The 14,354-nt window shown below is 47.9% G+C and overlaps 1 protein-coding gene across 18 annotated transcripts in view; it reads right to left on the minus strand.

Annotated features, from left to right (window-relative positions):
* The window catches only part of CACNA1A (calcium voltage-gated channel subunit alpha1 A), a 241,862-nt gene that overhangs the window by 38,745 nt on the left and 188,763 nt on the right, over window positions 1–14,354 (minus strand). For 13 of the 18 annotated variants that reach the window (XM_031947665.1, XM_031947664.1, XM_031947661.1 and 10 more), the window contains 7 exons: window positions 12,397–12,480; window positions 9,486–9,491; window positions 4,219–4,335; window positions 3,676–3,741; window positions 2,249–2,361; window positions 1,726–1,876; window positions 1,038–1,165 (listed from right to left, as the gene is read on the minus strand). In XM_031947665.1, the coding sequence (XP_031803525.1) occupies window positions 1,038–1,165; window positions 1,726–1,876; window positions 2,249–2,361; window positions 3,676–3,741; window positions 4,219–4,335; window positions 9,486–9,491; window positions 12,397–12,480 (665 nt within the window). The remainder of the gene's footprint in view (window positions 1–1,037; window positions 1,166–1,725; window positions 1,877–2,248; window positions 2,362–3,675; window positions 3,742–4,218; window positions 4,336–9,485; window positions 9,492–12,396; window positions 12,481–14,354) is intronic. The other 5 variants (XM_031947676.1, XM_031947675.1, XM_031947662.1 and 2 more) reach the window with 2 other exon arrangements.

The following is a 14,354-nucleotide window of genomic DNA, read 5'->3' on the forward strand; positions in this document are numbered from 1 at the left end:
TGACTCCTTCTTGGACCTGCTGACATTTTAAATAGCCTCTTTGGATGAAGACAGCAGAGGCAAAGTGTCAATGGTTATCAATCAAAAAAGCAGTTGGATGCAATTCAAATGAAATGACCTAAAGTTAAAAAAGTAAAAGTTAATCACCAGCAACAATCTAAGTCCACTGACCCTAATGTTTCCTCTAGGCCTGGCCAGGGCACCTGGAGCCTTGCCTAGGGTGGAAGGGTTGTAATAACAGAACATCCACCTCTTTGTCTCACTCCCACTGTTGAGATCTGAGAGGGTGCTAAAGGGTCAGGAATGGGAGGCTTCCACTGGGTCTTTCAAGGACCATCAGTCCATGAGCTTAGGGCTCAAGACAGGAATGAGAGGGAATCTTTGCATGATGACTGGGTTGGGAATTTGGGGGCTGTCATTACAGTGGATTGAAGGTACTTTTCTCTGGTTTGTTGAATCAAGGAAGGTGGTCTGTAGGAGAGGGGATGCTTATTTTCTTGGGGTGGTATTGATGTATTAGCAATAAAAAGAAGTAGAGGGGGAGAGTGAAGGGGAGAGAGGCATTGTCTTAGGGCCTTCAAGCTGTGAAGCCCAATATCCTGCCAAAGGGCCCTTGGCCCTTGATACCAAATGTCTGACAAAGTCTTTTAGCTTAGAGTTCAGATTTTGTGCAGGGTCTGGATCAGTCCAGATCCATGATAAGGAGGCACTTCCATTTCTCTTCCTCTTTTGGGCTCTTGCACTTTTCTTTTAACTGTCTGACCAGATGGGACCTTTGCTTTGTCCCTATATCAGAATGAATGCTAGCAGTGACATCATGTGGGTGCCAGCCCAGCACCCCTCTTCTCCTGAGGAGGTGAGACAGGTCAGACCTGTGGACCCCCAATCTTCCCTTCTTACAGCTGTTAATCTCGGAGCCTTGTCTGAGAAGTACTCCCCCAAACCAGGTGTGGGGACGAGCCAGGGTCTCTCCCAGACTATGGCCTCCAAGGCTGGGAGCTAGGGGGGAGGCCAGAAGAGTTCAGATAACTTCTTACCAAGCTGCAGGATCATATTCGGCCCAGACACGCACATACTCATCCAGGTGGTGGGGGCCCAGGATGGAAGAGTCTCGGGTGAGATACTCAAAATTGTCCATGATGACAGCCACAAAGAGGTTCAGCATCTGCAGTGGGGCCGGGGCGGAGGAGGCAACTTTAAGTGAGAGCCCAGAAGGAAAAGACCAAAGCATACTTGGTTCCGGCTACCCTTCTCCCCATCTGCCTTAGAAATCCCTTACCTCACCTTTGAGCTTCTCCTTTGTTCACATCTTACAGATTCCTAACCTTTACCTGTCCTATCTCCCTCCTGGCAGAGAAAGTATTCAGGGGGCTGTTCTGCAGAAAAGGCGTGGGTCCAGCCTCGTACAGCAGCTCCACAGGCCTCTGAAGGACCATGGAAAATTTATTCCTTGGGTCCTCAGCCTGCCCTGCCTTAGACTGCAATTATTTTTGTTTCGATCACCTTTCTGCTTGTTGATGAGCTCCCAGGGACCTGAAGTAACACGTCTGTCTCCTCCGGACATACCCGGAACATGGTCACGCACGGGGCCTTACACACTGTCACTGATTGGCCAATGTTTGTAGAAGGAGCAAAAACCCTCCAGCTGCTGAGCAGCAGCCCTCCTTCCCCCCCAGCGCCGCCCCCCACAAGCCTGAGGACCAACGGCATCCCCCCCAGACTCACCAGGAAAGAACAGAGGAAGATGAAAGACACAAAATAAAAATAGGCAAACTCGTTCCCACACTCAGGCTCCCTGATGCCCGAGTTCTTATCGCAGGGCTTCCCACTGAGGCAGGACAGCATGATGTTATGCCAGGCCTCACCTGTGGCACTCCTAGGGACAGAAGGGCAGTCAGAGCCTGCTGGGTGGAGGAAATCCTGCCCTCCTGCCCTCTCCTGACCCCCTCCTGGCTGCCTGTCCCCCTTCCTGACCCCCTCCTGGCCTGTAATCACAGGCCTTTCACCATTCCCCAGGGTTAGGAGAAAGGATTTCTGGTGCTTCTTTTTGTGTTCCCCTATTCGTGGTACTCACAGCTGTGCCCAGGGTTCAGAAGGTACAGGCCAAAGTGCCAGGCCTGGCTGGACTGAACCTGGGCGTGGAGGGCCAGCACCCGAGGTCATCTCTTGTCTGCCTCTGCCTCCCCCCACTGGGCTTGTGTCTGGGGACCTGCAGCTGTCTCTGCCCCCCTGCTTTCCCCAACGTTACCTGAAAAGGAGCATCAGAGCCTGGAAGAAGGTGCGGAAGTTGTTGTGCTCTGTGATTTGGAAATCTTCATCGTCGTCTTCCTCTTCCACATCAATGCCGATGTTACCAAACACCTAAGAAAGGCAACATTCTCAAGAAAGAGGGCTCCGCCATCGCAGGCCTGGTCCTGGTCAGCACTCGGGAAGCTCACTCAGCCAGCCAACACCCACTTTATAAGCACCAACTATGTGCCTAGTGCCGTGGTAGACCTGGGAGAGAAAGATCAGGCCCTGCTCTCGTGCAGCTTAAAGAGGGCCAAGGAGGGGTCAGACTTTAACAACACAGGTCACTTTAACAGGGATAAGTGCTTCGGAGAGGTGCAAAATTAAGGGTGATTCTACATCTCTATAAAGGACAGGGAAGATGAAATCAAAGATAAAGGACAACACGGGAAATTTAAATAACTGGGAGAATTTCCTGCGGTGATAACCTATTAAGGGAAACTGCCTGTCAAGAATCCCAAGTATTAGGCAGCTGGTGGTGCAGTAGATTGAACACTGGGCCTGAAATCAGGAAGATCTGAGTTCAAATTTCACCTCAGAAGGTGACTAGCTGGGTAAGCCTGATTGGGCAAGTCTGTCTCAGTTTCCTCATCTGTAAAATAGGAATAGTCACACCACTTATTTTCCAAGGCTGTGAGGCTCCAAGAAAATATTTGTAAAAACGCCTGTCACATAGTTGGTGTTCTATAAATGCCTATTTCAAAAGCCCTTTTGAAAAGAAGATACTCTGATTTTACACTTCTCTGAGGTGTTTATAAGTCAAGAAGAATATGCCAAGAAGCTGTGAGAATTCTTAAGCAAGACTTCCTCCAGTTTCTTTCCCTAGAACACTGTTTTTTATCTGTCTGCTTCTGGCAGATCGCTGTGGCTGATGGGCCCCCAACATCGTGTAGCCTGTGGGGGCCATCAAGCCAGAGGCTCCCTTGTATGGAAAAAACAAACACTCCTGCCTCAGCCTTGTGAGGTACAAGGAAGCAGAGGGAGGGCATCAGGGAGGCAGCATGCGATTTTAAAGTTTTAAAGGAGGAACAGGAAATTCAGCAAATGAAGAGGCTGGGGGAGGGCATTCCAGACAGTTGAATTGGATTATCTTAAAGGTCCCTTCCAGCTCTGGGATTTCATGACCTTGAGTCTTTGAACCCATTTATTTCTCCAGTCTCCAAATTTGTTATTGTCCTTCCTCTGCATAAAGTAAATGGGAAATTCACTTCCCATAGAACTTCTAGAAGTTTTATGAAGAGGAAGGAGGGAGATAGAGAAAAAGAGACACACAAAGAGAGACAGAGACAGAGTGACAGAGGGTGGGGAGAAGGAGGGGGAGAGGAAGAGGGAGAGTTCATGCAAAGGGTACCCTGAGGTTCTTGCAGAGAATAAGTCACAACTCACCTGCATCCCTATGATGGCATAGATGAAGAACAGCATGGCGATCAGAAGGCAGACATAGGGGAGAGCCTAAAGAGAAGCCAGGTAAAGACTTTTACTTCACTTCCCCCTGTGACAACCCACATCATCCTGCCTGACAGCTCCATCTTACCACAACCTCCCTTCTTGGCTGGCCATGTAGTCTTCTCTAAATGGATTCTCTAAATTTATGCTCTGATTAGATCAATTGCCTTTAGGTCTGGACAGCGCAGGTAAGGATCTGGTAGAAAGTGAAAAAGCTACACAGGAGAGAGCCCCTTGCCAGAGTCTTGGACTTTAGAGTAGATCAAAACATCCTTGCCTGAATTAACCTCCGTATCACTCTCAGGGCTCCTAATGGGTGCCTTCACAATTAATGCTGGAGCTTTGCTGAAGACCTGGCCTCATAGTTGGTACCTTCTCATCATCACTTTATCCTTCGTGTATCATAGGAGGATCTGACACCTGCCTTCTGCGTGGAAGCCAGACCTGGGGACAGCCCCTCCCTGGGTCTTCACAATCCCTTACCTTGAAGGACTGTACAAAGGTCCAGAGGAGTATGCGAATAGTATAACCCTGGCGAAGTAGCTTGATGAGACGGGCGGCCCGGAAGAGGCGGAGGAAGCTGAGGTTGATAAAGTTGTTCTGGGAAGATGGAAAGAAGGTATGACCATCTGCCCACACAAGTAAACCCCCAAAGCACTCAATATCTGGACAATGCCAGAACCCAAAACCAAGTAGAGAAAGCAATCTGAACCCCAACCAAAGAGGGAAAGGGAAGAAAGGAAGTGCCAACACAATGTCACTGAGGAAAAGCAAGAGAGAGAAAGGAGGTAGGGAGAATAACAACTCAAAATGGAAACCACTTGCTAACACCCTCCCACCTGCCCCAACCCGGCAACCCATAACAGAAGGAAAGAAAAAGAAGAGAAGAAAAGGAAAAGAAACAAAAATATTTGAATCATCCAATCAGGAAAAAAAATTATTATGGTTTTTGTTTATCCCAACAACCAAATGCACTGAGACACTAGGACACAAGCAGGTAACGTCGCCGAGTCTCGTCACACATGTACGATGCACAGACACCAAAGAGAGGGAAGCAGCAAGCTCAGGCCTGGTGGGCTTGTGCGTGTTACATGTGCATGTTACGATCCGGGCCAGAAATGCATCAGTCACACGGACTCAACAGGTGCACGCACGGCACAGCTCTAGGCGGCGTGGCGCTGCCCACCCCGCTCTGGCCCGCCCTGACCTCACCCCCAGACGATCAGCCAAGGGCTGAGAGCAGCAGTGCTCGAGCCAATCGGGAGAAGCAGAATAGGATCTTTTCTTACCCCCTTGGCGAGCGGGGATGGGGAGGACAGAAGGGAGCCGGGGCTGTTCGGCTGCAGGGTGAGTCCTCGCTGCCCGGTGAGTCCGTGAAGATGCATTTTTGGCCCTTTTCCCCCCTCTCTGGGATGGCTTCACAGCTTCTGGGATTGGGTGGAGCAGCGTGGGACCAAGCCTGCAGTAAGCGATGGAGCTCCCATGGGTGTTGTGAGCTTGAAAGTGTCCCAGGCTGACAGATGGGTGTGTGCTGGGGGCAGGGAGTCTGAGCCATTCCTGCCCCCAGCACGGCCCCTGTCAGACCCCTCCCTGCCTTGTGGTCATAGACTTTACTTGAGGGCCCTGCTCCCTAGCTGCCACCACCACCTCTGGCTGCTGCCGCCTCCTGTTCCTCCTCCTCCTCTTCTTCCTCCTCCTCCTCCTCCTCCTTCTCCTCCTCCCCCCCAAGCCAAAACCCAGACACCAGGGAAATACTTTGATTGGCAAGGCTCAGATAGGATCAGGATGGGATCTGGTGGGAGAGCTCTGGCGCACCAGTTTGGTGAAACAAGAAGAGCTGCTTCCCTGGGGACTACACCATTTCCTGGCCTACACCGGGGCTTTTGGGACCCTTGGGGCAGGAGCTGAGATGTGTGGGGAAGGATGATCACCCTAGTGTTCCCTCATTCCCCACCTAAGGCAGGTACTATAAGCTGCAAGTCTTTCCAGGAGTCCACCTGGCTTCACTGCAGCTGGCTGACATCAGAGAAGAGGAGGGAAAAAAGAGATAAGGAAACAACTGCTTCCTTACTTGGCCGACAAAAGTGAGTTTAGCCCCGAGTTCATATGGGAATGTGTTGTTAGGGGTATGTGGGTGCAAGCAGGTGTAGAGGCAAGCACTATGAGGTTTTTGGGGGGTGGGCTGGGGCAAAAGCAGGGACAAAATGTGGGTGCTATGCCTAAGAGATAGCTGGGTTAAATAATCTTCCTGCTCTGTTTTTGGAGACAGGCCTGAGGAGGATGGGATTCGGGGAAGAGGAAGTGGAGAAGAGTCGCCAGGGCCAATTGAAGGCAGAAATCAGGGCTAGCCTTGGAAAGAACATAAAAGTCCTGGTCTCCATTACTTTAGCAACCCACTCAGATTATGTGGGGGAAGAGCATGAAAAACCCATTAACAGGACCCCACTTTTAATCCTCCTCTGACTGGCATACATCATTCACGACCACCAGAGAGCAATCTATTTGTAGGGCTGGGTGATGGGACCTTTTCAGGTTAGCTCTGAGCTGGGCCCTTGGATCTCCTCCAGCCCTCCAAGGGCCTCCAGAGCTTATGGAGACCACACTAACTGTCTCTGGGCCTCCACACCCCAGCTCCCTGACTGGCCAGCAGGGCTTTGCCTTTGGGGAGCCATTACAGTGCCTGCTGGGTTGGCATTCTTGCTCCAGGAGTGCAGCCTGTGCCTCTGAGCTGGTGCGATAAGACAGAACACGCAACACAAACACCCTTGTCTCGGTTAATAGGCTAACTCAACCCAAGGGGAACCAGGAGTCAAGCCAAGCTGAAGTTCTCTTCAGCACATGGAGTCCCCGTACGACATCTGGGACAAACTGCCCAACCCCTAGTCCCTCTCCAGCTGGTACCATGGGACAGCTCCCATAGAACTGGACTAGATCACCCAGCAGACCTGGCAAGGCACTCCACCTTGTGGCCATTTTCTCTGCCCCCTCTTCCACTTCCTCAGAGACCCTTCCCCTCCTGTCGATCCCATAAGTGCAAGCCATCCCTTCCATGGGTGGAGCATAACATGTGGACTCCAACAGAGCATGCAGAGCAGCAGAAGCTCCCACAGTGGGCCAGCGACCCCAGGCAGGGGGAACAGAGGGGACAGGGGAGGGCCAGGGGCAGGTGCAGGAAGAGTTCAGTCGGCTGTGGTGATGCTGGAGAAGCCATGGAACAGTTCCAAGGGAGAGATGCATGCAAAAGTCCACCACCCACCTTAGAAGACAGCAAGGGGGAGACACAAGGGGTCTAGAGAGAGGACTAAGGATGGGGCAGGGGAGGGCCGGAGGAAGGGCAAAATTGAACCTTACTCATCTCTTATCCTCTTTTCCAGGCTAAAGGGATCACAGATTTTCAAATTACCCCCAAATCTTCTGCCTGCTTTACTGCTTCTCCTAACTCCCAACAGCCCTAGTTTCTTTTGGACACCCCTGTCTCCCCTTTAGCTAGATCTATGGGCTGTGGGGGGCTGGACAGCTTAGGGACAGGGAATATGAGTAAGTGAGCCTCCTCTTACTCCTTCTCTCAGTTGCATCTTCAAATCTGGCCATGTGCTTCCTGGTTCTCATATGGACAGAACCTGCTTCAATATCATAAGAGGCAAGACTCCCATGGTATTTCCTGCCCAACCATAAGCAGAAAGCTCCGGGAATCTCACACCCTATGAATGGTCAGAGATTTCAGACCCTGATTCTGCATATCTGAGAGGTTGGGACAATGTCTGCAAGGAAGCTTGATGTAGTGGACAAAATGCTGGATTTGGGGTCAGGAAGGCCCAAGTTTGAATCCTGACTCAATCACTTTCTAGGTATGTGACCCTTAACTTTTCTTGACCTCAGTTTCCTCATTTGTAAAATGGGAATAATAGTAACACTTTCCTCCCAGGATAAACTATGTTGTGAGGATAAAATGAATTTTTAATATTATATATACATACATATACACTCACATATCTATACATATATGATATATATGCAGACATATATATCACTTTGAAAATATTAAAGTACTACACAAATTTTTATTCTTATTATCATTTAAAGATCCACTTGGCCTAGGAAAGTTTTACTACATCAGCTTTCTACCCTAGCCAGAATGGGAGGATGGGCACCTGGGTTCCTTCTCCTCATGCTGCTTCCTTACCTTTAGTTGGGTCATTAGCACGCTATAGGTAGAGGCAATGATATCTTTGGCTTCTGAAGCTTCCAACTCCACACAACCCTAGTTCTAGACTTAGCAATCTAAATGTTTTCCCAGCAGAGGTAGACAGACTTGGTGGAAGTTTTTTTTGTTTTTTTTTTTGGGGGGGGGGAACTAAAGGCTATTATGGGAAAGCCCATGTGTTAAAGTGAGTCAGTGTCATGACACCAACCCCACTGTAGACATGCAGGCCCCTCAGATCCCCTAGGGGATCTCTAATGATAAGTTGGGACTGGGCTCCACCATCAGCCAACAAGTCCTGGCACAGAGACAAAAAAGAATGTTGTGGGGGTAATTTAAAGAGTTTCCTTTTAGGACCAGGGGATAGCAGAGACTCTATGGCACTTGGGGAAAGGGAGGCATATGCAAGCAGCGAAAAAAGTGAGGATCTGAGGAGAAGAACAAAGCAGGGTGAAGATGTGGGCTTTCCTGGGATGGTGACGGGCAGCAGAGGGAAGCCTAGAAATGTGTATGTTGTGTATGAGCAAGTTAGAGTCAGTGTCAGTGTGTTTGTGGGAATACATGCAAGAGCAGGGGATTAGGGAACAGTGAAGGTTGCCGCCTGCGGCTGGGCAGGCTCTGAGTGTACATTCCGAGGGGCTTCCTTTTGGAAGTGCCTGCACAGAGACTAGAGCTGCCCCGGCAGAAAGCAACCTGGGAGCTCCTCTGAGCATTGCCTTGGATTGCCAGCTTTAGTGCAGAGTAGGTTGGGCTGTGGCTCTGCCATTCCATATCCTTTCCACCTGAAAGCCAACCTTCTTCTAGTCTCTTCTCTGCTTCAAACCAAGTCATGGCGCGTGGCCAAAGTCCCTAGCTCAGGGGATACACGTGGGGAATGAAAGCTGGACACATCCTTTGTCAGTGGGAGCAGGCGAGGGATGAACAGAGAGAGGAAAGTCAGCTTCAACAGAATTAGTGCAGCTTGTGGTGTGAGAATGGGCCCAGGGAACACAGGCTTTCGAGGCAGTAAGAGTGCATTCCCTAGATAGGTAATGATACTGGATCAAGGTGTGCGTGGGGGAGGGTCACAGAGGGCATGCACATCATGGGATGCTCTGCGGGGCTGGTGTAGTGGACACTGAGGTGCTCCCTTTAGTGAGGAGTCCAAAGAGTTAGCAGCTTCATTGGGATCATCTCTTGGGCACTTCTGGGGGCTTCTTGGCAGTCAGGAGACCAATTTGGGGAGAGAGGGACACTAAAAACAACCAAAGAATACAGACCCAACAAAGATCAGAACAAAGGGGCAAGAAGTATATACAAATATATATATATGTATATGTATTCATATACATATACATATATATATATATTGAGAGAGAGAGAGAGAGAGAGAAAGAGAGAGAGGAAAAAGAGGAGAGAGGAAGAGAGAGAAGCAAAGAGTAAGGTGGTGGGGAGGTGGAAAGGATAATGCTATTCAGGCTTTCAAACGCATGGGCCATGCAGTGCCGAGACAAGAGGATGCTTTCCGCTAATGTAAGGCATTTAGGCTTCAGAAAGAAGTAAAACCAACCGGATCCTAGATGTAGATGTTGAAGATGAATGGGGGATTGGGCGGGGGCAGATGGGGAGGTTTATTCAGCATTTTAAGTTGATTCGTTATCAGTGCCAAAACCCAATGGATTTCGGTTCCAAAGAGGGGGTAGGGGCAGTGGGTTTGGGATATAGTCATTGGTGTATGGACACACAGACCAGGTCATGGATGGACACATGAGTTTCATAGTGCATTTTGATTGGATGAGTTTTTCAGACGGCGTTGTGCATTGGCACATACAGTATAAAGAGCGAGCATGAAAAGAGACAAGACAAGAAACACAATCATTATATACTGCACATGAGGCAAACCCAAGTCAACCCCGGTCAATGTCAGCATTTCATCCTTATCCAACTAGCCATCCCCACCTGGCTGGCTGAACTGGGGACTCAAGATTCTCAAGCCCCAGTGTCTACCATCTCCCAGATTCTCACTGGATCAGGCAGATAACTCTCTACTCTGCCATACTAGGCTCAGCCCCAGTGTTTGACTGGCAGAGAATAATGGGATCAGTTTACCCAATGGAAAGTTCAAATGCTCCAATTGGAGGTTGAAAAGTTGGGGATTTCCAGCCAAACTGGACTCTGAGAGGGCATGAGGCACCAGCAAAAATGCCCATCTTTTTCTCATTTCAGCAACACAAATCACTTTCCAAAAACGGTTCTAGTTCAGCACTGTCACTGAGAATAATTAGTACATTGTTTGGTCCCACATCCTAGTCGCTGGCTCTGCTTAGGAACCAGGGTTCATCTAAATTGGAACAGTTAAAATGAAGCATCTTCCATCAGCTGCATAAGGAATGGGAAAAAATCAACCAAGTTCCCCTACCCCTACCCTGCCTCCTAGCCAAGCCCAAAGAACCTAGTACTTAAGGCTGAGCCTTACCTGCATGCTCTTTCTTCCCCTTCCTTCCCCTATGTCTCCCTAAAAGGCCATTAGTTAGTTGAGTTGGGCCGGGACAGCAATCATACGCTACAGGTAGATTTCCAGGAGGGCCTTATAGGAAAACCTCAGGTCACTTAGAAAATGTCAGAGTCAAGGAGCTGGTCTAGGAGGAAAATGCTTATAGACTTCAGAATATGAATGTACCCTTCTGCGGTGGCAAAAGGTAGGCACACAAAATGTACATGAAAATAGTAACTATAGATTTCTAATTTGAAAATTTGGGGTAAGGAAAGAACCTTCAAAGACAGGAAGCAATCAAACTGCCTCCTTGGGCCAGAGAGCTACTTTCTCAGGTTGCATTTCCTCTGGTGTGAGTCTTAAACAGGAAAACATAGGGGTAGATAGAGGGTCCCTGAGGAGAAATTTACAGCAGAGGATTATGGGGAAGGCAGGGCTGAAGAGGCTACTCTTATTTTGTCCCTTGCAGAGGGAACAGAATTGACAGCACCCTTAAGCCTCAGCCTAAGACTAGGAACAGGGGAAATGGACTCAACTACTTTTAGGGGAATGATCCCTTCTATAAACAGCCTCTCAAGATAAGAAGACAGGGCATATTCTAAACAGACTCCCTGCTTTTCCTCCCATTTTTTTCCTAGACCCATGGAACAATCAGCATCACGGAATGATGGGGGTAGGGGTAGAAAATGCTCACTTTTGCTGCTCAGACACACTAGTGAAGTTGTGGAGGAACAAAGGCCACTATAGGAAGGCTTTTAAAAGCTGCCTTCTCAGCTGTTCTCGGCAGCTGGACATTTTTTCTACTCTCTCCGGAGTGCAGAGCCAGCCTGCTCAAACCTGGATCTCACCTCTTTTCCCTTCCCCCTCCCCAGAAACTGACCACTTAAGTAGTCCCTGCTCTCCCCAAGACTCTGTTGCTCTACAGGTTTCATCTGCTTTACTCCCTTGGGTGACCAGGCTCACTGGTGAGTGGTCCAGGAAAGAAGCCAGCAGAATTACTTTATTGGCTTTAGTCAATTAGACCAGCTAGAAAGGTTAAGAGGAGGGGAAGGGGATGTCAGTGGGAAAATGCCTTAGGATCAACAGAGTCCCAGATGGAAGGGACATTATCTATCTTATTTTATAGATGAGGAAACTGAGGAACAGAGGTCAAATTACTTGATATGAGAATGCAACCCAAGTCCTAAGGGTCCAAATCTGTGCTCCTCCTATTATGGCACAGTTGCTTCTTTGAGGGTAGGATGCTACTGAGACCCAGCTTAAGTGGGGGATGATCCTGGTTCCTCTAGGATCTTCCAAAACACAATGAGACAAAGAGCAAGTTGGTACTGAGGCAGGGAGGGAGAAATGGGACGAAGGAAGGGTACTATTTAGGTACTTGCTACTGAGTAGGAATACAGAGGACAATTAGGGAGCTGTCCTGCTCTTCAATCCGGAAATAACAATTCCCTTTCTCAGGGCCTTATAGGGACAAGTGTCTAATGTCAGGATCAACCAGTGTGGTCCACAGGAAGATTATAACAAATGCTCCCTCTAGGCTGGTTCCCTCTGGCCTCCCCTTTCTCTCCTAAGTTGCTGTATACAATACAGGCTGGGAAAGATCTTTCTAACTCTCAGAATCAGTGGCTTATGAATACAAATTGTTTTTCATATGACTTCTGGTCTCACATCATTGAGAAATAAAGAAGTGGGGAAAAAAGCTCTCATCCTGTATTCCTAGACCTTGAGTTTCTTAGCTGACCTCTCTGTGCTTTTAAGCGAGAACTGCTCAGCCCTTCCCCCTTATACCCTTTTTAGCTCAAATGGCTGAGGAAACCAAATCCTGAAGCTCTCTAAGAAACCACTCTTGGCCATCAGGCTAGCAGTGGGCCACCTTGTTGGCTTTCCTTGCCCTATTCAGTCTGGCTTTGCCCAGACCAAGGGATAGGCCCTAGGGGCCTTGCTACCTCACAGTCACAGCCCAGAGAGCAGCTAGTGTGGCACTTACCCCAAACTCGGTCACTAAAATATCAGTGATACTGCCCAGAACTGTCACAAAATCAAAGATATTCCAGGCATCCCGGAAATAATTCTAGAGAGAAAAAAAAAACAACAAAAGAAAGACAAGGAGGACAACCAGCAAGAGACCACAACACAAAGAATCACAGCAAAACCCAGATATGGTCAAGCTCCAGCACTGAGGAAGAGAACAAAAGTTGGACTGCCCCCGCTTCACAGGCCAGGCTCTGGGCTTGGTAACCTTTCCTTTGGGTTTGTTTCCAGAGCAGAGGGAGGACATGTCAGGAGGCTGGTTGTAACATTCACAGAATTCTCTCCCCTCTCTCTCCTGGGGATACTCTGAGCTCATTCCCAACCCCTCACTTGCTTTTTCAATCTATCCCAACCTATTAAACACAGAAAAAAGGGCACAAGGAGGCTATAATGAAATGAGTTGCTTTAGTAATAGTACAACTTGAAGGATTCCAACTTTTTTGAAATATACAATAAGCTCTTGATTCTCTGCTCAGTTTGTGGATCATTAAGGGCAAATGATTTTTTCCTGACCAGTTTCTTCTCTACCCAACTCCCCTTTCTGACCCTATGGCTGGTCAGCTTTTCCTCCAGAGCTAAACAAGTTTTCAAATGTTGAACATAATCCCATAAGGCAAAGTGGAACAGATTAGTCTTCTCCATGGCCTGGTGTATTTTGGTCCCTGCTTACTGGTAAAGCCCCATGTTTCTTTCTTCCTTCCTTCCTTCCTTCCTTCCTTCCTTCCTTCCTTCCTTCCTTCCTTCCTTCCTTCCTTCCTTCCTTCCCTCCTTCCCTCCTTCCTTCCCCAAAGTCATATGATTAACAATCAAAAATTTCTCAAGGAATTCAAGATGTTGCTTTTTACCAGAATTCATTGGGATCCAAACCAGATGCTAAACACTTCCAGATTCCCATGACAAAAATGCAGATTAAGACACTTAGGTCTGGCTTTGGGTCTTCCTCTACAGAATCCCATTGGGTCTAGCCTAAAGGAAGCAAAGGTTAGCAGCTCCTAACACTGCATCTCTCTATCTGGATGCCTTTGCTTTAGGGATAAGGATAGGAGTAAACCCATGATTTCACTTTGTATTACTTCAAATATATAATCAACATCAAATTGTTTGCCTTCTCAAGGTGAGGGGAGGAAGGGAGAAGGGAGGGAGAGAATTCAGAACTCAAAATTAAAAAAAAAATTTAATGTTTAAAATTTTCATAGTAGTTGAGAAATACTTAATAAAACAAATACAAATAATTTTAAAACTGTGCTCCTGCCTGTTACATCCTGATATCTGATATGTTACCCATAGGAACAAAATATATATTTACTTATTGATGTTTTATGAAAAATCTGTGTATGACACAATTGAGAATAAAATGGGTAGTTTGTACTGGAGTCCCTTTTTCTTTTCCCTGAAATGCCCCATCTGACTTAAACATAAATCTTTTCATATTCCTTTACCTGGACACCCTTATTCTGCCTTTTCCTTTGACTGCCTTCCTTTGGCTCCTTCCTTTTCTGTATCCTTAACCTCACATAATCCTTAAAATTTAGAATTATCAATTTACATTTGGTTAGTATCTTAGAAGTTATCTAGTTCAATACCTTCATGTATGGATGAGGAAACTGAGGTCCAGAGAAATTAAGTTGCTTGAATAAGGCAAGAGTGAAACCCAGATCAGATGGTTGTTTTCAGCATGGAGAGGTCACACAGTATGTGTCAGAGACCACATTTGAACCCAGAACTTCCTGCCTTTGAGGCCAGCTCTTTGTTCACCACCCCAGGCTGCCTTTGCTTTAAGACCCTATTAAGAGTCCCAGCTCTCAGAATACAACCCCCCTTTGGACTCTCCTCCACTATCTAGCCCCTAGATTCTAGGTGCCTTCATTGGTAGGCCTTTGGCCTTTTGCTCTAGTCTCCCAGGAAGCTAGATAG

This window comes from Sarcophilus harrisii, chromosome 1, assembly GCF_902635505.1.
Source record: "Sarcophilus harrisii chromosome 1, mSarHar1.11, whole genome shotgun sequence".
NCBI classification, from domain to species: domain Eukaryota; kingdom Metazoa; phylum Chordata; class Mammalia; order Dasyuromorphia; family Dasyuridae; genus Sarcophilus; species Sarcophilus harrisii.